The sequence below is a fragment of the Hyaena hyaena genome, unplaced genomic scaffold (genome assembly GCF_003009895.1).
Source record: "Hyaena hyaena isolate Hyena2069 unplaced genomic scaffold, ASM300989v1 scaffold_144, whole genome shotgun sequence".
Classification (NCBI taxonomy): domain Eukaryota; kingdom Metazoa; phylum Chordata; class Mammalia; order Carnivora; family Hyaenidae; genus Hyaena; species Hyaena hyaena.
This window is the reverse complement of record NW_024080776.1, coordinates 2,530,908-2,552,996: the sequence shown is the minus strand read 5'-3', so window position 1 is coordinate 2,552,996 and position 22,089 is coordinate 2,530,908. Positions and strand designations below refer to the sequence as shown.

At 52.6% G+C, this 22,089-nt stretch overlaps 1 protein-coding gene across 7 annotated transcripts in view; it reads left to right on the top strand.

Moving 5' to 3' along the window:
* Positions 1-22,089, top strand: part of ERI3 (ERI1 exoribonuclease family member 3) — a 129,371-nt gene that overhangs the window by 94,605 nt on the left and 12,677 nt on the right. For 6 of the 7 annotated variants that reach the window (XM_039238646.1, XM_039238650.1, XM_039238648.1 and 3 more), the window contains one exon: positions 8,614-8,713. The exons of the other annotated variant lie outside the window; for it this stretch is intronic. In XM_039238646.1, the coding sequence (XP_039094577.1) occupies positions 8,614-8,713 (100 nt within the window). The remainder of the gene's footprint in view (positions 1-8,613; positions 8,714-22,089) is intronic. 7 annotated transcript variants of the gene reach the window in all.

The following is a 22,089-nucleotide window of genomic DNA, read 5'->3' as shown; positions in this document are numbered from 1 at the left end:
GAGATCAAACTGACTTGGCAGCTATCCTCCAAATGCTGTGGACCTTGGACCTGTGGTGCAGCCCCTGTCTTTGCTGTGGTGATGGTCCAGCACGTTGGAGGCAGCCATCCTGTTGTGGGCCGTGAGCAGGAAGACTAAGCACACAGAGACCATAATTATCCCACTCAAGTTCTGTTGATGGACAAAGAGGCAACAGCAGCCCTGGGGCCCCTAAAGTGTGTTGTAGCCGGGGAACACTAATGAACATGTAGAACTACCCACTGGGGATAGAGAGGATGGATTTTGTCACCTGATATGAGTGTCCATCCTTTTGCTGCTATAATTTTGCTGGCCAAGCCTCTGCTGGGCCATGGGAATGGAGTGGGAACTACGTATAAAGCCAAAGAGCTCAGAAAAAAAGAAAGAGGGCAGAAACCATCTCCCCTTCTCTCCTAACACAGGCAGCTGAGACCCCAGTTGTAAGGTTGGCTGTGGGGGGATTGCTGTTCTGCTGGGCAAGAGCAACCTTGATTCTAGAGGGAGACTGGATAGGGTCAATGGGAGTAGCAACTTTGAAAACCAGGCCTTCCTGCTTGGCAAAATTAGACCCAAAGATATGTCTGGTTTTCCCTTTCCTCAGTGGAGACCATTTAGAGAAACAGCAGATACAGCCCTGCCCCTTAGGAATCTCCCAGCATTATGGGAACAGTTAGGTTAACAAATCTGGTGTTACAGATGCTATTCAGAGTATGGGGGCGGGGATGGTGGTTAAAGAAGGGATGAGTCAGGGAAAACTTGGTAAAGGAAGGTCCTTTGAGTTAGTGGTGAAAGAAGAGTATGTGTTCACTAGGACAAAAAGTGGGAGAAAGCAGAGGGCATTCTGGGCAGGCTGAAGGAACTGCTCAAGTCTTGGAGGCATGAAACAGCAATCCCAGGACTCGGGGCAGTAAGGAAGAAGAAGGAAGCACAGTTGACCCAACATTTCTGATAGACCATGGAAATGGTAATGGCTTTCCCTGAGATTTAGGAACCCAAGAGAAGGAGCGCTTGGGAGAAGAGATGTTGAAACAAGTTTTTTTGTTTTTTTGTTTTTTTTAAGTTTGAGATGAAATCCAGGTGGAAATGTCAGATAGGCAATAGAGTAGGTATGTTTGATACTCAAGTAGTGGCAAAGACTAGCAAATCGGAACTTGGAGAGGTAGAAGACAAGGAAGTTGAAAAAGGCACCCAGGGATAGTGATCAAGTGTAGACCAAAACAGGAAGTGAGAGCACCTGAGCACACGCAGAGGATGGCCATGCACAGGAGATTACAGGGAGATTGTGAGGAAAACAGCAGGGCAGAGAGATAAGAAAACTTGGACATAACCAAAGGAGAAGGGTTTCAAGCTGAAGCAGGCCACAGAGAAGAGGAGACAGCAAGGCCCTGAAACTGTCCCTAGGTGTGGGTGGAGTGGTGAGGACCACAGACTTTAACAGGAGCGGAGTGCCGTGGTAAGGCCAGAAACCACAGACTAGGGCTAGGAGCGATGGGAGAGATAAATGGAGCCGAGTGAAGACAACCCTGGGAAGTTTCGTTGTTGTTAACAGGAAAACAGTCACCGATGGGGATGTGGAGAGAATGGAAGGCTTTAAAAAGTAATAAGCTAATACTGACATAACTTTCAAAGGGCCAGACATTGTTTTAAACACTTTACACACAACTCATTTAACCTTCACATCAACTCTGTGGAATAGGACCTGTTACCCCCATTTTACAAAGAGGAACCTGAGACACAGAAGTTGTGTGAAGTTGATAGTCCCGCATTTGCTAGAACGCTACTGGAAAGGAGAGAAAGGGGGAGATTATGAATTTAGAAAGAAAAGGGATCCCAGATAGAGCAGAACTAAGCAGACAGGAGAAAGGTGAAATGTAAAGCACAGGTACAAACAGTATTGGCCTTAGACAAGAAGCGAGGTGTCCCTTCTGTTAGAACAACATTGGCGGAGGAGCAGTTGGGGAAGGATACTGATGCATTTGTAGATGAGGGGCATGTAGTTGAAAGAATTCTGTGCCACAGCTTTTATTATCTTTATGAAAGAGAGGAGTAGGATTATTGCATACCACTGAGAATTGCTCAGGTTGTGCCCACAGTCTATGCATAAGAGTGGTTTTCCAGCATCACTTAGCTCAAGCACAAGTGTGGAGGAATGGAGTCATAGTTGGGTTTTTTTCAGGGAAGGTGTACTAGGGTAAGTGGGCAAGGAGTTGAAGACTGGAGAATGGGTGGTTAAAGTGATAGATCCCAGGACCTCAGGCCTGGTAGAAAAAGGATTGAGGCCAGAAAGGGATGAGCAGGCTGGGAAAAGAACAAGAGTAGAGGGTACGAAAGCGGAAGGATAGGACGCTGGGATCAGAGTGGAATGTGTCATTGTTAAGATATTTGAGGGAGAGCAGTTCTGGGTGATAACAAGGCCCCGGGTGTGGCCATAGGGATGGATGGTTGAAATAGGTAGAGGAGAAGGTCATTAGAGCTCAGGAAGTTGAGAAACTGAAAGGCAAGGTTCATGAGTGGGCTATCCTGTACATACTGAAGTTACCCAGTGTGATGAGGACCTAGAATGCAGTCCCAGAGAGAGAGAGAAAGAGAGGGGAAGAATAGTTTCCAAGCAACAAGAAGTTGAAGGTATTGGCAAAGTATATCCAGAAGTGAGTAGGTATTGGTTTTCTAGTTTGTATTACTGCATAATTAATCACCCCAAAATGTAGTGACTTAACACAATAGTAGCTATCTTATTATATCTTGTGGGTTCTGTGGGTCAGGAATTCAGGAAGGGCTCTGTAAGGTGTTTCTGCCCCAGCTTCTCTCATTCATTTGTAGTTAGTCATTGGAGCTGGCACAGGGTGTGACTGGAATAGCAGCGGGCTGGCTGGCTCTTTCTTTGCCTAGTCTCATGGCTTCTGTTTGTGGTCTCTGCATGAACTAGTTTGGGCTTCCTTGCAAGATGGCTGCCTTGGAACAGTCTGACTACTTACAGAGCATCTCAGGGCTCCAGGGCAAGTGTTCCAGTGAATGAGGAGGAAGCTGCCTCAGCGTTTCTGAAATAGTCTTGAAGTCACATAGAATTACTTCTGTGTTACTCTGTTAGAATAGTCACAAAAGCCTACTCTGTTTCAAGGAGAGGGACATAAACTCCCTTTCTAGGTAAGAGGTAGATCAAAGTCACATTGTAAGAATTAGAACATATGAGATGGGAGATAGTGTTGCGGCCGTCACTGGAACACACAGTCTGCCACAATTGGTGCTAAGCTGAACCCAGAAAAGAGGAGGGGGCAGCATCCTCAAAGTCAATGTGCATTTTGAGAAATGGTACCAAGAATATCTGGAGGTGACAATGGGAGTGATTGCTCTTGAGTGACCTCAGGTATACCTGGGGAAAGAACTATCATCCCATTTTGTAGTATAGGAGACTGAGGCTCAGAGAGCTTTGATAACTCCTCCAAAGTGATAGTTCTAATAACTGGCAGAACTGGGAACCAAATCCCTGTGTGTCTGACTCCTGAGCCTGACCACACTGCCTTCCTCTGAAGCCTTTGCTGCTGCGTCTGACATCCTCATGTTCACCTCTGTCCTTAGTACTTAGTTCTCCAGCTCTAGAAGTGTTGGCCAATTAGATAAAAAGATTAGGTAGTTACGTGTGTCAGGCTTTCTCTCCCCCATCCTTCAGAGTATCACCTTTACACTTCATTCATTGGGTATTTGTGGGAATGGCAGGTGATTTGATTTGGTTCCTCATCTTGGGAAATGGCCCATCAGGCGTAGGTCCACCAGGTGACACATCACCTACACATCTGACTAAAGGTCTGCTCCTCCCCACCTCATAGGGAAGCTGGATAGGTCTGATGTGCTGGTTCTAGCTTGGAAGCTCTGGGTTTTCTGGAAGTTACACAGCAGTCTGTGCTTCTGTCTGCACTCTGAGCTTGGTTGTAACGACAACCACTGCCCTGCCCACCCAGTGACCACCCCACCCTCAGGGCCCTTGCAGGTAGTGAATGGGTGGGCAGAGACACCCTAGCAGCCATCAGTGCCTCTTCCTTCCTTTTTGAAGGATCTGATGCTGCTGCCGATGAGGGCTACTTCATCTATTAAACCCAATACACTTGTCGCAGCTGCTAAGCCCCCGTAAGCCGCCGGGCGCCGTGTTTGTGATGGGACTGACAGTGCATGGAGGAGGCTGATTATACACGATTCCATTTCGCGGGCCCAGCAATGTAATTTCACAGGGCGATCAGCGTTTGCATGTAATAGCAGGCTGTGCTGAGGTGTCAGAATATTAAAGGCGCTAATGGCAAAGCTCCCTGTTACACAGGGGGCCACCCGCCGCGCCTACAGCAGGGCTGCGCGGCAGGCCCGTCGCAGATGGCTGGCCACTAAGCTAATGGGGCAGCAGCCAAGGCAGGCAGAGCCACGAGAGAAGAGAGCCAGCCGGGAGCAGCTCGGCACCTGCTTCCCTGCGCATGGAAATTACAGCAGCCCAGGGGAAGGGAAGTGTGCGTGCCTGCCTGGCACAGGGCTGCGGTGTTGTGGTTTGGTAGACCCGGCATCTTTCACCCCAACTCCACAGGCCCTGGGTAGATTCGGGTTCCTCAGTCATCCTTCCACCTGCCCCACTCTTTGGCCAAGAAGTCACAGCTGGGCAGGTGCAGCTGGAGAAGTGGCACCCCAAGAATTTGGAACCAGTGTGGGAAAGGGGCTTGGGCATAGGCTGTTGGTAAGAGCTCTTACAACAGATCCCTGCCCTCAGCAAGGTCAGAAAGCTTCTGGGTCCTTTACCTCCACACCCTGCAGGCTGGCAGGAGAGAGGGAGGGAGCAGGGATAGGATGCAGGCGGGAGAAAGGGGACGGATGATAATTAGGCCCTTTGATTGATGCCAGTGTTGCCATTGGAACACAGAGCTGGGAGGCAGTACTTCAAGATGTGGCTCTTTCTGTCCTTGTTGGCTGCCCCAGCCACACCCAAGCCCTTGCCTGTGCTCTCACCAAGCTTGCTCCTGCCTTCTCCTTTGTCCTTGCTGTGTCTCCTGCCTGGAATGATGTCAAACCTACCCCCTGCCCCCCAGCCCTCCACTACCACTCTGTCCAGGAAGCTTTCCTAGCTGCCTCCAATCCCATGCAGGCCTGCTTGTCTCCATTGTCCCTGTGGGCAGCCACAGGGGACAGCCTCCCTGATCCTCCTATTCTGATGTTTCTCTAGGTCCCATACTTGACCTCTCAGCTAGAGTCTCTGAGACACAACCCATGTCACCCTGTTCTAAGCTGGGTTCCTGGGAAGGCTCTGTTCAGATTCATAGAGGGATGTAGTCTCCCAGAGGATGTCTGGAGGGAGTCGGGAGTGGAAGGAGGTGCTGAGTAACCTGGAGGGTAGTCTGGTGCCTTTGTGGGTATGCACACTTGATGGTGTATGTATCTGATGGGGAGGGACTTAAGAAGTGAGTGCTGGGGGTGGTGAGCATGTGCGTACAGGCAAGCAGGTGCGAGGCTCTGGACCACACACTGGTAGGAACACAGATTGCTATAGGACCCTGTGTTCTCTGGGTGGCGCTCTCTCTGTTGGCTGCGGCTGAGGGGTACCTCAGATGCAGGAGCTGGAGGGGGCTTGTGGTGCTGTGCCTGTGGGGATTCCTTGAGGCTGGTGGTCACTTCTGAAGGTTCAGCTCCGCAAGGATGTGTGGCAGTGCCTGGGGGAGACATGCCAGGGTTCTCAGCAGGGGCAACAGGGGAAGAGCCCAGGCTGAAGGAGAGCAGTTTTAATTAACCATTTTTAATATCATTTTGGACTTTGGCTAGTATGTGAAGGCCCCGCTGGAAGCAGCATTTGTAAAAATTAAATCCCTCTTATTAGGAGCTTGGCAGACCCATGTGCACGTGCTGCCCCCTTCCCCCCGCTCGTGCCCCCCTGAGGAAGTGCTGGATGAGGCCATGTCACGGCAGCAATTGGTTATCATGCCTTATCTGGGAATAGGAAACTGTGCGCATGACACCCGCGGCCATGCTGGAGACGCCAATTCATCTCGCCCTCGCTCTGACAAGCTAGACTGCCCTTCCTGAAAGGCATCCGTCAGGCGGGACCGGGGCCGCTGCCTTGCCTGCTGCCTCTGCTTTCCTGCCTAGGCTCCAGCTTGCCCTGGTTCAGCCAGGCCCAGCCCGGTCCTCCTGGGCTCTGCCACCCACCGCCCCCCTTCCACATGTCCCACTCTAAGGAAGATCTTGGGGAGTCATAATTATAATAATAATCTAATCACAGTGACGCGTCAGGGCAAGCGTCTAATGTTATCTGAAGTGGTCTTCCCGCTTAGCTGCGATAAGACTCAGGATGACGTGCAGATAACGTTGAGCTGCCCTGTCCCCAAGCCGTGAGCAGAGCAGAGGGGCCTCAGCAGCCCGCTGCCCGCCCGCCGCTTTAAGCCGGGAAGCGGCAGCACCTGCTAATGCAAGTGTTTAATATTTGATGGGCTGGGATAAAGCAGGATCACCTTCGAATTGAATTGAGTGTCAGCCGAGAATCTATTACTGAAATTCGGGTGTGATTTGACAGCAAAGTAGACGATGTTATTCTTCACTAGTTACTGCAATCTTCTCCCCGACATCACTTAAATATTTTTTTCTTTGCTTGAGTAAACACACATTATCCTTCTTTTTTCCCCCTTCCTTCCCTTTTTCCTTTTTAGAGGGGAAAAAAACCCATCCAGCTCGCCTTCTCCAGGCTGATAGGGTAGATTGTTATTTCTTTATTTGTCCTATTAAATGGAATTTCTGATCGTTTAATCCGGCCTTTGTAAGTGATTTTAAAGTACTTGAAAGCCGGCCCGCCACTGCTCTCTGGCCCACTGCGCTCCAGCCATGGCCCTGACCACGCTCAGCAGCTCTTCCAGCTGTGCACCACCCACTGGCTGCTTTCCCTTGCTTCTGCCTGCGTTCCCCCCCGGCTCTGCCCTGGCTCCAAGCCTGCGTTCTCTCCCCTGTCCTTGAGCCTCACACTCAGCCCCCGATTTGTGGGTTCCGCTGTGGCCTGGGAAAACGTGGGAGGGCTGACTGGGAAGTTGAGTTGTGGCTGGTACCTCCATGTCGAGGTACTGAGGTTGGGTACCCACAGGGCTGAGGCTTGGTTCTTGCAGCTGGGATGGAAGGGTACCTGCCCTCTGCCCAGCCCCTTGGCCTCAGCACCAGCTCTGTGCAGCCTCCTGACCCGGTGTTGGATCCTCCTCACCATGAGGGCGCCTGTGATGGGATGGGGACCTCTGGGCCAAGGGATGGGTATGCACACTGCAGTGCCTGTCTGACTGTGGCTGCAGTCACCTTCGTTCCATTCCACCAGTGTGGCCCCACTACCTAGCTTCTGGAAACTCCCCCAAGCTACATTCCCGATGACCACATCCCATGTGCTTTCTGCCCCTGGGAGAAGGGCAGCCTGGGATTCCAAGACTTCAAAGGTGAGGGGAAGGGTAATGTTTGAAGGGCCAGCCAGCTACACAGCCCCCTGGTAGAAAGAAGCCCAGGGCTTTGCTCCCTATCAGAGACTCCCAACTCCCACTGGGTACCCCCTAGCTGGGCTGAGCAGGAATTAAATTCCCACTGGGCCACTTAATAGCATTCTAACCCTTGTAAGTCTCTTCTTTCTGGGCCTCAGTTTCCTCATCTGTGCTGTCAAGTCAGTTGTGCCTGTAAGGGACTGTGACAAAAGGGGCCTTCCCTATCCTACCATGTACCGCCCCCCACCAGGGAGGCTGGTGGTGGCCAGATGGCGCAGAGTATGGGATGGAGGGGGGGCAATGAAGTGCTAGGGGCCTGAGCAGATCGATGCCCCCAGCACTTCCTTCCCCAACCCCAGGAAAACAATTAAGTACAGATCGATGGGTGGCCGCTTTGAATATGCATAAGTGAGCACTTGACCTTCAGCAGAGACCTGTTCCCCCTACCACACACATTCTCACACACACAAACACACACACACACACATACACACACACACACACACACACACATTCTTTTCATATGTTCCCCTCACAGCTGCTTAAGACCTTACCTCTCCTCAGCTGAGCCCACACATGGCACCTAGCCTTTCATAGCCTGGCCTGCCTCTCAGTCTAAAGCAATTAGACCATGGGCAGGTAGTTGGCTCCCTCTCACTTCAGTTTTCCTATCTGTAAAGTGACATTTAGATATGTTGGTCTCCAAGTCCTTTCTGACACCAGGCTAATGACCAGCAATACTGTGGGGGAGGGGCCCAGCAGAGTGCTGGGTAGGCTAAAGAGGCAGAATCTAACAGGGCTGCCTGGTGAAGGGGATGCCCCATTAACAGGATGGTCCTGATAAAGGAGGGTCTTAGTAAATGGGAGCTCTCTAGAGGAGCCTAGCAAGGGGGAACCCACAGGGGTTGGGAGTCTCTGATGGAGAGACACCTACGACAAAAGGAGCTCTGAAAGAGGAAGGGGTTTTCTGGAGGGGGTCCTAGAGGAAAGGGGCCCCCATGACGGGACTCTCATGAAGTGACATGATGAGAGTAAGCCCTTAGTGGGAAGATTTGGCTGGAGGGTGGAGGTGGTGAGTATTGGGGATCCGAGCCTCTGTTAACCATTCTTGCCTCCTGTCTTCCAGGCTTACAGCTTCGCCATGGGCTGCTGGCCCAAGAATGGACTTCTAGACATGAACAAGGGCCTCAGCCTGCAACACATAGGCCGGCCCCACAGCGGCATTGGTCAGTCCCTCCACATATACCCCTGGCAGCTCAGTCAGTCCCCTGCCCGCATGCCCCAGTCCCCTGGTACACAGAGGGGTTCTGTGGCTCATTCTGTGCTCTAACGGGGTGCTTTCCATAGCTGGGGGGAGAGGGGAAGGAGGGTGGAGTGAGGGGAGAGTGTAACCAGACCATTGGAAAAGATCTCTCAAAACACTGTTTAGGAGGAGACTGGGGTCTGGTCTTTGGGTGGGTCACAGGTGGCCTTGGATTCAGGCCAAGATGTCCCTGGCCCTTCCTGCATCTCTGGTGGATGATGTCCTCAGAGGGGTGGGCACATGTCAGCTTACCCACCCCCATGGAGCTAGAGGAGGCTGTTTAATATTGTTTCAAGTCTGTGGCTACTAAACTGGGCGATCAATGGGAGTTAAGGAGATGAATTATTTAAACCTCACCAGCTTTTAATTAGTCGGGGTCCTTCTGACCGATGGCTCCGTCCACAGGGTATTGACTCCCCCGCAGGAGCAGCAGCCTCCATTGAGCGATGCCTGGGTTGGGAGGGGCCACTTGGGGTACCAGGCGGTATGCACCCTCAGAGGGATTCCTGCCTGCGAGGAAGCTGGAGTGACTCTGCTTCTAGGCATTGGAGGCTCTGCTAACTTATGATATGGGTGGTGTGTGTGTGTGTGTGTGTGTGTGTGTGTGTAACAATATATCTGTGTACATTGTCCTGAGGGCATGTATCTGTATACTGAAGCAGCCATCAGCCTGTGTGTGTATCCACCAGAAGGTGTGTCTGTTCATTTCTGTGTTTGTGATTTTATGTGTGTGAGCACATGTCATGCAAATGCTTTCAAGCAGGGTACCTGACAAGCATAGGCTTTGTTCCAGGTGGGGAGGAGCAGTGGCGGGGTATTCCTGGGAGGTGTTATGACATTATCATAACCTATGTACCTTTGGGGAGCTATGGTGGCGGAGAGGACTGGCAAGATACACCAAAAGGACCCAATCACCTGTTACATGCTAGCCCTTTATCCTTTTCACAGACATCACTGGTGCCTAGTGGGTACTGGGCATGCTGAGTGGAAGTGCTTGTCCTTAGGAAGGTCACATACTAGGAGGAGATAGAGATTGAATGGGGTACCCAGGGTACTGAGGGCTGTCATAGGAACACCCAGGCTACCCCAAGGGAGGATTCCCTTGTTCTCAGATGTCAACGTGACTTCTACGGCTTTATTTACATCTCCCTGACCTCAGGAATGCCCCTCATCATTCTTGCTGGGACACCCCAAGGCTCTCGTGAGGTCCCGGGGGGAAGAGGAAGCAGTTAATAGGCCTAGAGAATTGGGAATGCCCCACAGCAGCTGGTGTTCCCTTCCACAGGAGGTATTCCATACAACCTAGAGAAGACCCCAAACCTAGCAAGGTGATATGCTTGGGAGGCCAGCAGGGAGCTTCCTAGTGAAGAAAACACTTGAGTCAGGAGATCCTTGAAGGATGAGTAGGAGTTTTGTAGGTAGAAAAATCGGGGAAGGGGTTTCTCTTAAGGAGCAACTGCGCATACAAAAGCACAAAGGCATGTTGAAAACAAGTTAGATGCCTACAAGTAGTTTCCTGTGATTGGAGCAGGAGGGACATTTGGGTTAGGGAATAGCTGGGAAAGAAGTGGGGAAATAAGCAGGTCTTGAATGCCAGGTTAAAGGGTTGGCTCTTTTCATGAGGTTTTAAGGAGACAGGAAGTTTGTGAGAGAACAGCACTATCAAAGCTCTTATTCAGAATTCATGAGGCAGTGTATGCTGCACAAACTAGTTCTTAGTAGATGCTTAGTAAACTCTCTGGGATGGGGCAGCTGAATGAGCAAGTGAGTAGATGAATCACTGGGATGGGAAAGGGAGGAACCAGAGAATGAGGATCCGTGAGAAGACTTGTGCTGGCCCAGGCAGGGAGGGACTGCAAATAATGGAGTCTGGCTGGTAGGAGGGACCAGTGGGACCGAGTCAGTGGGACTACCCTGCTTCTGTGGATGTGTCCCAGGTGTGTTTGTGAGAGGAAGAGGCTCCTTCTTCCCACTCTGTTACGACTCCTGAGATGTTCCTCTCCTCTTCAGGGAAGAAGGTTTTTCCATCTGGGTGGGCCACACGGGACAATCCAAGGATATGAGTCACAACGGACTAAGGGCTTTGGAACCAAAGGGAGTTCTGGCTCTACCAGCCAGAGCTCTGTGACCCTAGACAAGGGAGAATGCCAGTGCCTCTCAGGGCTGTTGGGGAGGTTCAATAAAGCTGCCTGTGTAAAGGACTTATGCGGTGTCTGGCCTGGCACACAGTGGGTGTTCAAGGAGTCCCCTCTTCTGTGGCCCTGGCAACACCAGGGCCTCCCTAGGGCACTGGGGGTTCCTGGCACTGGGTCTTTGTATCTCTGAATGTAGAGGGCTGCCCTGCCAGCTCCTAGCTGGCTCTGAGGTGTGGGTGAGGGTGCTTGGAGGGGAGGGAGGATGCAGGGCATTAATTGGGCTGGGAGAGGCGGGGAGGGGAGGCGTTGGTTTTGAGCAGTGAGGTTAATGGCCCTCGCGCCAAAGAGACAGCTTTAATGAGCTTCAGCTGGCGGTGCCCCGAGTTACTGTGCGTGCTAAAAGGGTCGCGCTGTAAGAGTTTGATGTGGACTGTTTCCCAGCCCTGGGGTCAAGGGTCAGCTCCTGTCACTGGCCACTCAGGCTGGTCCTCAGTGACATAGTGCTAATTAACTGCGTGAGGAGCTGCCAGCCTGGAGTGGGGAGTGGTATGCATATTGGGAGTGGGGGGGCGGCATTAGTGATGCTGGCCAAGGGTCCCTCAGATCCCAGAGCTTAGTCATCTCTGGGATGTGCTTGGCTCTCCCACAGTGCTATGTTGGGAGGGAGGAGGGGGGCATTGGCTCTGTGTGCAAATCACCAATGACCCTAGGCCCTAGAGAGCTCTCCTGAGCCTCTTTTCTAAGGTATGCGTGGCAGGGAGAGTTTGTTAGGCCTAGCTGGTGGGGACTCCTGCTAAGGTCTGGGTGGTGGTTGGCCCTGAGAGAGCAAGGAGCAGTATGCTAGAGGGTGAGGCAGATGGCCCGGGGCTGCAGGGTAGGCTGTAGGAGGGGAGAGGGCCCACTGGGATGGATGTTTGTGGCTGAGCTGTTGAGGAGGAGCCATGGGAGCCTCCTGGCAGAGGAGTGACCTGGTCAGAGATGGGCTTCAATTAGAGCGGTCTGAGAGTTTGTGCAGGGAGGACTAGCGAGGAGAAACTGCAGAGGGAAAGGCTTGATAAAGTGCGTGGATGGTAAAGTGATAGTTAATTCAGAGCCAGCAGTAGCCATGGGAATGGAGGTAGTGGACCGGGTCAGTGTAGGTTTACTTTGCACCTTTTATGTGTCAGGAACTGTGATAGTTGTATTGGTGAAGATGATAGAGTGCCTTGCCCCCACAGAGTTCACAGGTATGGTTGTCAGGACAGACACAGTTGGCCCTATAGGTAGGGTAAGGGATGGAGGCAGTGGAGCTCCAGGCAGAAAGAGGGTGTGGGGGAGCTGTCAGCCTGGCCTCTTAGTCAGGAGAGGAATACTTTCTGCAGGAGTGGTGGACTTGGCCTTGGGAGCCTGGGGAACAGGGTGGTATAGAGCGGGTTGTGGGTGAAGAGGGACTGCATGTACGTAGAACTGCTGACGTCCATGTTAGCAGTGGGCTCTTTCTACATCCTTGGTTTGGACCAAAGGCTCTGAGGCAGAGCAGCCTCCACAGGGGACTTCTGAGAGCTGTGTCGTGATTTTGTTTCTGCAAAGGGTCAGCAAGGGATTCACATTATTTGGGGGTACTTTTTATTAACTAATACAATTTTCATACCAGTTTTATAGAAGGCAGGCATTATCATTCCCATTTTATAGGTTAGGAAGCTGAGATTGACCTGAGTTAAGTGACTCACCTGAGGTAACACAGCCAGTTGAATTGAAGAGCCAGGACTCAAACCCAGGTCCATCTGAGTGCAGAGTCTGTGTTCCTACCACTGTGCTGAACTAGGAAGCACCTTTTTGGTGTCGGGCTTTGTGCTCTCAACAGAAATGATGAGGAAGAACACAAGCTCACTTCCATCATTTCCCTCAGTTAATGTTAAACATACAGGCCTTGACAAAGCCTTGGTGGCAGCAGCTGAGGAAGAAAGGAAAGGAGGCATTGCAACCCTTTCACCTCTGCTACAGACCCTCAGAGCCAGAGTCTTTCAGGATCTGACAGTTATTATTCTAATTTGTTTGCTGTCCACCCGCCCTGGACCGGGAGAATCCCACCCATTTTCTAGAGGCCACCTCTTCTGGGACTCTTGCCTGGCCTTCCTAGGGTGAATGTACAGAATACACCCTTGGACCTCACTTCTAGTTTGTGGGGGTGATGTTCAGGCCCTACGTATTTGATCTCTCTAACTAACAGCAGGACCCAGGCCTTCTTCCCTTCTTCCTTTTTGGAAATCTGCACTGGAAATGTTAGTAAAATTTCACCTGTTGTTGGGACATGGAGGCCCAACAGATTGCTGATTTCAGCTGGCTGGGAGAATAACTGGACCTTCCCTGATGCCTCACTGGGTGGTCCTTTCCTCCTAGTTCCTTAGCCCCTCTGTTCAGGTCCTCAGGAGGGATGGCCAGACACTAAGTGGGCCCTCAGGAGCCTGTTGCCCGGTGTGGTTTGGCAAGGAGCTGGGCTGGCAGGTGGCAAGGTGGGGGCCTGGCCCAGGGGGGCAGTACTGGCCTGTGGTCTCCCCTGAAGGAGTAGGGTGTCTATCAAGAGTCCAGTCAGAGCGCATTAGCTCTGTGACATGGATCTCATTAGCTCCCGTGAGAGGTGTCACTGCAGGAGAATCGTTGGCTCAGGGAGACGCTTGTACCAAAAGGAAGAAAGGACAGTGACAGCCTTTTCTCTGCCGCCTCTGCCGCCACGCTCCCTGGGCCGCCCGCCCTCCTCCTCGTGGGGGGGTGGGGGTGCTGGCTAATGAGCTCGTCTACAGTACAGCTTTGCCTTCCCCTCCTTGAAGTTCCCCAGGTCCCTCTGAAGACCTCAGGCCCGGGATTAGCACACACCAAACGCCAGCCCCCCTCTTGCCCAGCAGGGAGTTCCTTCTGATCACCCTGCTCTGCTACCATCGGCAAGGGAAAGGAGGTGGGGCCAAGACAGAGCCACTGTGGCTGGCAGGGAGGGGGCTTTCACCTGCCTCCCTTGACAGAGTGACCATGTCCACTTCTCTGCAGTGGGCTCTTTCTTTCCTGAGTTGCAATTTTATCCTCCCCTTCCCTTTCCCCATGACATCTATCCGGGCAGCGTCCCCATCCCTATCGGAAATGCTTCTCCCACAACACAGCAGAATGTGGGGACAGTGGCCATGGGTTCCGTGGGTAACATTTAGATCTAACCTAAGACTTTCTGGCTGAGCTAGAGGGCTTCAGAATCAGCTAGAGAAGTCTTGGCTTCAGATGACCTGAGGGTAGTGAAGTATTGATATAAGGCCCCTGTAGACCTACTAGCCCTCTCCCTGGCTGTCCCAGAGAGGCAGAGAGAGGTGCTGCATACATACACACACACACGCCCACTCGCCCTCTCCAGCCATCTTCAGGGTTGGGACAGGAGGAGTCAGAGACAGTTGAAGTATGTGCTTCCCTGGTACTACCCCCACCCCTACCTCCCCACTCCTGTCCAGTTCTTTCTGGTGTGGCCCAGAGAAAGTGAGCAGATGGGGCATGGATGGCCATGAGAAGGGATAACTCTCCAGTCATCACCAGCACCTCCACTAGCCTGCCTGGAGGCAGTATTCACCTGGAGGGGTACTCCTTCCTTCCTGAGCTGGCATCTTTGGAGCCCCTAGGACATCTGAAGAATTGGTCCTTGCCAGACACCAGGCTCTAGTCTTCTGTAGCAACCACAGATGGAAAAATGGGTAGACAGATGGACAAGTGGACTGACGGATGGAAGGGGGAAGGTTCTGGTGTATGTGTGTATATGTTCTGTGTGTGTGATGCACCGGGAGGTACAATCTTTGTTTCCCTACCTTCCTAGCCTCAGGCCCTGGCCTGGCCTCCCCTTGTCTCTCTCTGTATCTCCTGTCAAACCATCGCAGACGTAAATGACAAAGAAATCAGAAAGACAGATCAATGCCGGCCAAATTAGCACTTGCAGATAGACTGTGCGGGGATGTCAGCGCCCTGACCCCTGGTGATCTTGCAGCCTCCACTGCTGATATTATGCAAATTGCATCCATCTGGCAGGACCTGCGTGCTGGCTGCTCCTACTCAGGAGTAATGGGCTGGGGGGTGGGCAGGAGTGTTAGAGCAAGAGTCGGTGGAGTGAGTGTGTGCGTGTATGTGCATGTGTGAGCATGTGCTTGAGTGTGTGAGGGTGTGTGGTGCCCACCAAGCACTGGGCGGTGATGGAGTGATTGACAGGGCAGATAAGGGGCTGCATTGGATTCCTTTGGGCTGGGGGATTAGGAGCAGCCACAGATGGGAGATAACTGGACTTCATTTCAGTTTATTTTCCTCCTTATCCCCGCTCCCCACCTTCACTGCCCGAAAAACACAATCTCTGTAGTTTGCGTTTTCATCAATATTTGCAAGTCATTACCACTGGTTTAAGGTGAGAGACAATGTCAGGGCCAGCCCAGGCCAGCCCCTCCCCCAATCACATACAGGTCTCGTATCCTGAAAATGAGCGCCTTCACTCTTGTGGTGTTCCAGCATCCCTCCTCCCAGGCCAATAGTACTCCTGGGATGGGCCCTACCTCATGGACCAGCCCCAGACCTGCTCAGCTGACCTAATGCCACCTGGCAGTTTTCAGCCTGGCCCTGCCCTTGCCACCTGAAGCTGCTGTGTGACACCCCTGCCCCCAAGCATAGGCTCCAGCATAGGGGATTCTGCCCCTGGTATTAGCTGTGCCCCTGGGAGCTGCTCTCCTCTTCTGCAGGGCTCTGGAGCCTTCCCCACAGCTCCTCCTGTCCTTAACACTGGTGACCAGGGCCCAGACCCCACCTGAGCAAAGTGGGGCTGTGGCCTATGGAGAGGGCAACTTGGTCTGAATTGCCCATCAACACCAGTATCCTTCCACATTTGCTGAGCGCCAGATGTAGCACAGAGGAGTTTACATCTGTTATCTCATTGACTTCCCAAACCCTGTGAGACGGGGGCTGTTACCACTACTCTGTGTGAGGAAGCTGAAGCTAAAGAAGGTTATCGTTCACCCAAGGCTGCAGAGCAAGGATGTGGGAGAGCTGGGATTTAAACGTACATCTTTCTAAGCTCAGAGCTCTTGACCACCAAGCTCTGCTGCTTCACTGCAGGGGCAGCGGCCACAGACACTCATAGCTCAGCATGCCTGGGTCCATTGAAGGGAACCACCCTTGTACAGTGGGCAGACACATTCCTTCTGCTCCCAGCCTCTCAGCACAGACCCTGACCCAGACCAGGCCCCCTGCCTGGCTGAACCAGACCAAAAGGGAGGATTCAAACACATCCCGCCCTCAGGAGCAGTGTGTCTCAGACAGTCGGGCTGTAGCAAGAAGGACGCACAGAGGACAGAACGCGCCCAGCGGCTGAGCCAGCCGAGGGATATGTCACCACATGTGGCATTCAGGCCCCTGCAGCTCAAGGAGAGGGGCTGAGCAGCTCAGTCTAGGCAGCCATAGTGGCAGAGGGTATAGCTGTCCTAGGGGCCCCTCCAAAACTGGGTCCCCACTGTACCCTCCCACCAGGCAGGGTTGGGAGCTGGGAGTGCTAGGGACATGTCCGGGGACACGTGTGCAAGGGGAGTTTGTCCTAATGAGGAGAACATGGCTGCTAGTTAGGCGAGGGGCGGGCGGGGAGCCGCAGAGCTGATTGAAGGCAGGGGCAGGGGTCAGACAATTAGGCCCAGATCCGGCCGTTTGATGTGAGTTCTGAGGCCTCAAAGCCTCCCTTCAGCCCGCTCCCTCCACTCCCTCCTCTCCCTCCTCTTTCCTTTCTTCTTCTGCCCAAAGGCAGGAAAGATGGAAACGCTTACTCTCACTGTTACTATTATTAAACTCTGCGGCAGGCCAGCCAGACCCCAGGACTCCTGCCCACAGGGGGCACCCCAGGCCCCCAGAAGGCTTCTTGGGCCCCAGGGACATCTGGCCAGAAGCCAAGACCAACCTGAGGGCAGGGATGAGCTGAGCCCCCAGAACAGGGTAACCTTGCTCCCTTTCTTGCTTGGGAGGCAGGAATGAGTAGGGCTGCGCAGTGGAGGTTTGGGCCTGCAGCCACCCAGTTATTTTCTGTTGTGTCCAGGGTTTGAGGGTGAAAGTGTGGTTCATTCACACACATACCCTGTCAAACAAACAGTTGTTTGCAGCAGTCACGCCAAAACCTTGCCCTGCAAGATAAAGATACAGAGAGCCACACAGACCTACAGTGCTATCACACTCACACACCACAGCAGAGTGCCCCCCCCACGTGGCCCCCATGTAATAGTCACACATACCATCCCAGGGTCCCCTACTTTAGTCATACCCAAGGTCTTTGCACAAAAGCCCTGTCTCGAGCAGAGCCCTGGGAACTTCACCCTCCCCAGAGTGTCTGGGAACAGCAGTCGGATCTTGTGTGCACAGTGGGTGGGTGGGTGGTTGCTGAGCCCTTCCAGTCTCCCATCCTGGGAAATAAGCCTAGAGAGCAGGTACTGACCAGTGAGTGGGAGGAAGCCAGATTGGGGAAGGGGGGGCAGTAGGGAGAGGGAGGGTGGGAGCAGAGATAAATGTTAGCTCATTTCTTCCGTAATTAGTTACTCCCTCATCCCCGCGTTGTAATTGTGAACAAGCTGTAATGTTTAATTAGTCTGTAAATGAAACCCCAATTTCATAATGGCCTGGCTGACAGGGCTAAGTGAGCAGGGGAGGAGGCAGCAGGGAGGTAATAGAGAGGGCCTGTGGGGGGATGTGCGGGGGGTTCGGGGTGGGGGGCCTTGCAGGATCACCTCCTTTTCTCTTCAGCCCCAGCCTGGCCTCTGTCTGGGGACACTCCGTGACAGGGTCTAGTACTTGCACTCCTGCCTCTACCGTCCTCCACTGGCCCTCCTTACCAGAAAGAAGAGAGGGAAGGGAAGACTGCTGGCACCCTTCTCCCTTTCCTACCTCCCCTCCAGTTCTCTGGCTGGGATGCCACAATCATAGCCCAACCTACACACTTCCAGTTGGAGAAGCTGGCTCTGGGGGCCCAGGTCTTGTGACTCCAGCAAAGAGAACCCTCTTCAAACCATCCTCCTAAGAGGCCTTTGCTTTCACTTGGACCTCAGGATCTGGTCTTATACCTGAAGGAGCCAGTGATTGGCACAGGATAGGCCCCTCCCCCTCCAGTCCCACTGCCAAGCGGAATCCAGCATCAGTGCCAGGCTGACACCCCAGGCCAGACCTTACTCTCGTTGGGTATCACCGCAGACTGTGATAAACTGGAGCTGCCGCAGGGGGGAGCCCCCGGCCCCACCGCTGTCTCATCCATCGGTCTCACTGTCTCCCCCACAACATCCTCACCGCCTGCACACGCCCCCACCCCGCCTGCTGCAGCCATAAATCTCAATTTACGAGGGCGGCTCTGGTGGGGGAAGGAGGCAGCGCCACTAATGACGGCTCCTCAGCCGGATTTTTCATGTTGCACAGTCATAAATTTTTAAGAACAGCATGGGCAGCACGTTAGCGAGTTATCGAGGCTGCCTCCGTGCTGGCTGCCTAGCTCCAAGGGAGCAGAGAACCAGGCAGGGCAGAGGACGTGTTTGGGGCTGAGGCGGGGCCCAGCAGCCAGCCAGACTAGTCTGAAGGTAATGGCATGGCTGGGCCGAGCAGGCGGGCCAGCATGAGCATCTGCACGGGGTGGGGCAGTACTGCCAGAGCAGCCAGTAGCCAAGGATGGGCACACGGGTGGGAACAGGCGTGTGGGCACACAGACCGTGGCGTCTGGAGGTGCTGATGGATGCCTCTGCTCCAGGACCTGACACCATGATGTACAGGGAGCCTGGAGACATATGGATTTTCAAAGTGGCCGCTTTGAACAGAATTACAAACCCTGACCATGTGCACAGTGAGGCCTCTGCCCTGGCAGAGCTGCACTTGGTTCATCAACGAGGTACCTTTTGAGATGATTCCTGAGAACTAGGGTCTCTGGAGCCACCAAGGAAGATCCCTGGGGAGATACCCACAGAGGGGCAGACCTATGAATGTGCTGGAGCCAGGAGCCTGGAACCAGGATGACCTTGTTCTAGTTAGGGCTCATCGCTTCCAGGCTGTGTGGTCCTGGGTAAGTCATTCACCACCCCGGGCCTCTGTCTCTTCCTCTTTAAAATGGGATCGATGATGGCTTCTACCTCCCAGGCTTGCTATAATGCCCGAGTCTATTTTAAATCTCGGGAAACGTTTTAAAGGGAATGTCTGGGGAAAAGATCTTTGTGGGGGATAGTGGGGCATTCACTTCTGTTCAGTCATTCATTCGGAAGATATTTCCTGAGGTCTGGGTACCCAGTCCAGTGCTGGGTTTCAGAGGTGAGGGAGGTTTCTTCCTGGGAGGTGATGTGAGCACTTGTGGCTGAGGCAGGTCAGTGTTCCTAGCGCTGTGCCTGGTCCACACGCAGAGTCAGTGGGCCAGATCCAGCCCTGTCCTGCCATGGGCACACCTGAGTTGTGACGCCCACACAGGCCTTCTCATAAGCCCTAGGTGAATGCTCACCTGAGTTTCCTAGTCTGCAATTGAGGGTTAATGATCTTGACCATGTCTCAGGAGCCACAAGCAGAAGGTCAAGAAATCAGACATTGCTCAAGTCAGCAGAAGTGGTGTGAGTGCACATAACAGATGTTCAGGATGAGTCCATGGTAATCCACCAGGACAAATGCTGGTCAGTTAGGGAGAAGAACATCCTGAGCTGGGCCTTGCTGGCCATGTTCAGGCCACTCTCTTCATGCCCCCAGCACTCCAGGACACAAAGTCCTCCCCCACTTTCTGGAAACTGCCATTCCTTCTCTCACCTCGGGGCCTTCCCATATGGCTTTTTTGTCCTTGGGAGCCCCTCATTTCCATCCCTTGTCTTGATTAACTCCTGCTCATCCTTCAGAGCACAACTCAAAGTTTGTTTCCCCAAGGAAGCCTTCCCTGACCCCTTGATGTGGTCAGGTCCTCCCTTGTGCACAGCTTCCTAACACCTAGCACTCTCCCTGCACAGCATTCCCTCACAGTCGTAAGAAATAGTCACTTAATGCCTCTCTCCCCAACTGGATTGTAAGTTCCCTGAGGGCAGGAACTTATGTCTGTTTGTTTAGCTTATATCCCCAAAGGGTAATGTTGAGACTGACTCATGTAGGCAGATAGTAAATAAAATGTGGTGTTTTGAGTTACATAGAGCCGGGGTGGCCCTGGCCCACCCCTGGGTGCCAGGGCAGTGGGAGGCAGCTAGGGCAGTGCCTGGAGCTGAGGTGCTTCCCATTAGTCCTCATGATTAATTCACAGCCACACTGTGATGGAGTGGGCTTGTCCCCAGTCAGCGCCTCCGCTGGGGCCCACCTGTTAGCGACAAACAAACAAAGGGGATAAATAATGCATTGGGAGCTGAGCCAGGCAAGGCGGCGGTATTGAAATTAATAGGGATTAGCTGAGCAGCTTGAGGATGAAATATTTACCAGGTGGGACTGGGCTTAGGGAGGGCAGCCCGCCTTGCAGAGTCCCCAGGCACAGCCAAGCCCTTCTCCAGGGCATCATTGGCTAGGGCTGGGGAGGCCTAACACCACTACTGCCACCCCCAGATGCCTTGGTTTACTGAACACACTGGTGGCTGGACTGCTGAGAGCTCAGGTCCCAGCCAGTGTCCTGGCCCCACAGGTCTTGGGAGAAAGCAAGATACTAGGAAGGAGTGGCGGTGGGGAAGGGGCTGAAGCCCTCTGTACTTTGGAAGCTGGGAACAAGGACCTTGACTAATGTTCAAGACCTGGGCATGTCTAGGCTTCAGGCAACATGTCAGGGCTAGAGTAGGTTTGCCACCCTTCCCTCTTTTCTTCCAGTTCTTCCTTTCTTCCACTTAATACGTGTTTACTGAGGGCCTCTCCACAGGTAACATTAATGCCCTCGGGTTTGTGGTCTAGCGGGAGGTGACAGAGGCCATTAACAATGGAGGAACATTGGATGCTATGAAAACACATAGGATTCCTAACACAAACATGAGGGCCCAGGTAAGGCACTTTAGGAAATGATAGCAGGGACTGTCCAGACAGAAGGAAGAGCATGTGAAAAAGCTGAGAAGCAAAAGAGCCTGAACTCGGCGCTCCAGCAGAAGAGTGGGGAAGATGAGGCCTGAGAGGGAAACCTGGGCAGATCTCTGGAACTTTATAAAGAAGTTTGGACACTGTCCCGAGAGCAGTGAAGTGCTGCTGTTGGAGGCAGTTGTTGTTTTAATTATGAACCCTTTAACTTTTTACTTTGAACTAATTTTACATTGTAGAAAAGTTCTAAACATCTCTTAGTTTCCCCTAATGTTAGCTATCTCACATAATCACAGTACAATTACTAGCACCAGGAAATGAACATGTGTACTATACTGTTAGCTAAACTGAAGGTCTTATGTGGATTTCACTGGTGTTTCCAATGCTGTCCTTTTTCTGTTCCAGGATCACTGAGGGGTTTTAAGACAGGGAGTGAAATGACCAGATTTGTGGCTTAGAAGGGGACACCATGGAGGAGATTGGCAGGGGCACTGCTGTCTCCTAGGTGAGAGGTGGTGGTACCTGGACCAGGGCGGTGGTTGTGGGAATATAGGTTGAGAAATCACTGGGAAATATATGGTGGATAAAGCTGGATAAGTTTGCCCAGGTTGAAAGTAGAAAGTGGCAAGAGAAGGAGGCCAGTGGCAGCTCTAACACCCACTTTGTAGGGATGATCAGAAGAAAGCCGAGTACAGAGAAGCTGGAGGAGTTGGATAGAGAGGGAAAGTGCTGTCACTGAACCCAAGGGAGGAGAGTTTCAGGGCATGAATTAGGGGCCATCAAAACCTGAAAAGCTGCCCCTGGACTTCAGCCCTGTGAGGTCGTAGAGATCATTAGAGAAAGTGGTTCGGTAAGACTCAGGTGGGGAAATCAGATTGCAGGGTAGGAAGTGAGGAAATGAGACTTTGAGCGATGGTTAACCTGGTTAGCCGTTAGCCAGGAAGTTTGGCTATGAAAAGGAGAGATTGGATAATGAGACCTTTAGGGTTAACTGGAAAGTTCGGTTGTGAACAGGAGAGATTAGGTACCAGCCACTTGGAAAAAGGAGTTAAGGCAAAGTTGTTTTTAAAGATGGGAGAGATTTGGAGTGCCTGAGTGGCTCAGTCGGTTAAGCAACCAACTCTTGGTTTCGGCTCGGGTCATGATCTCACATTTTCGT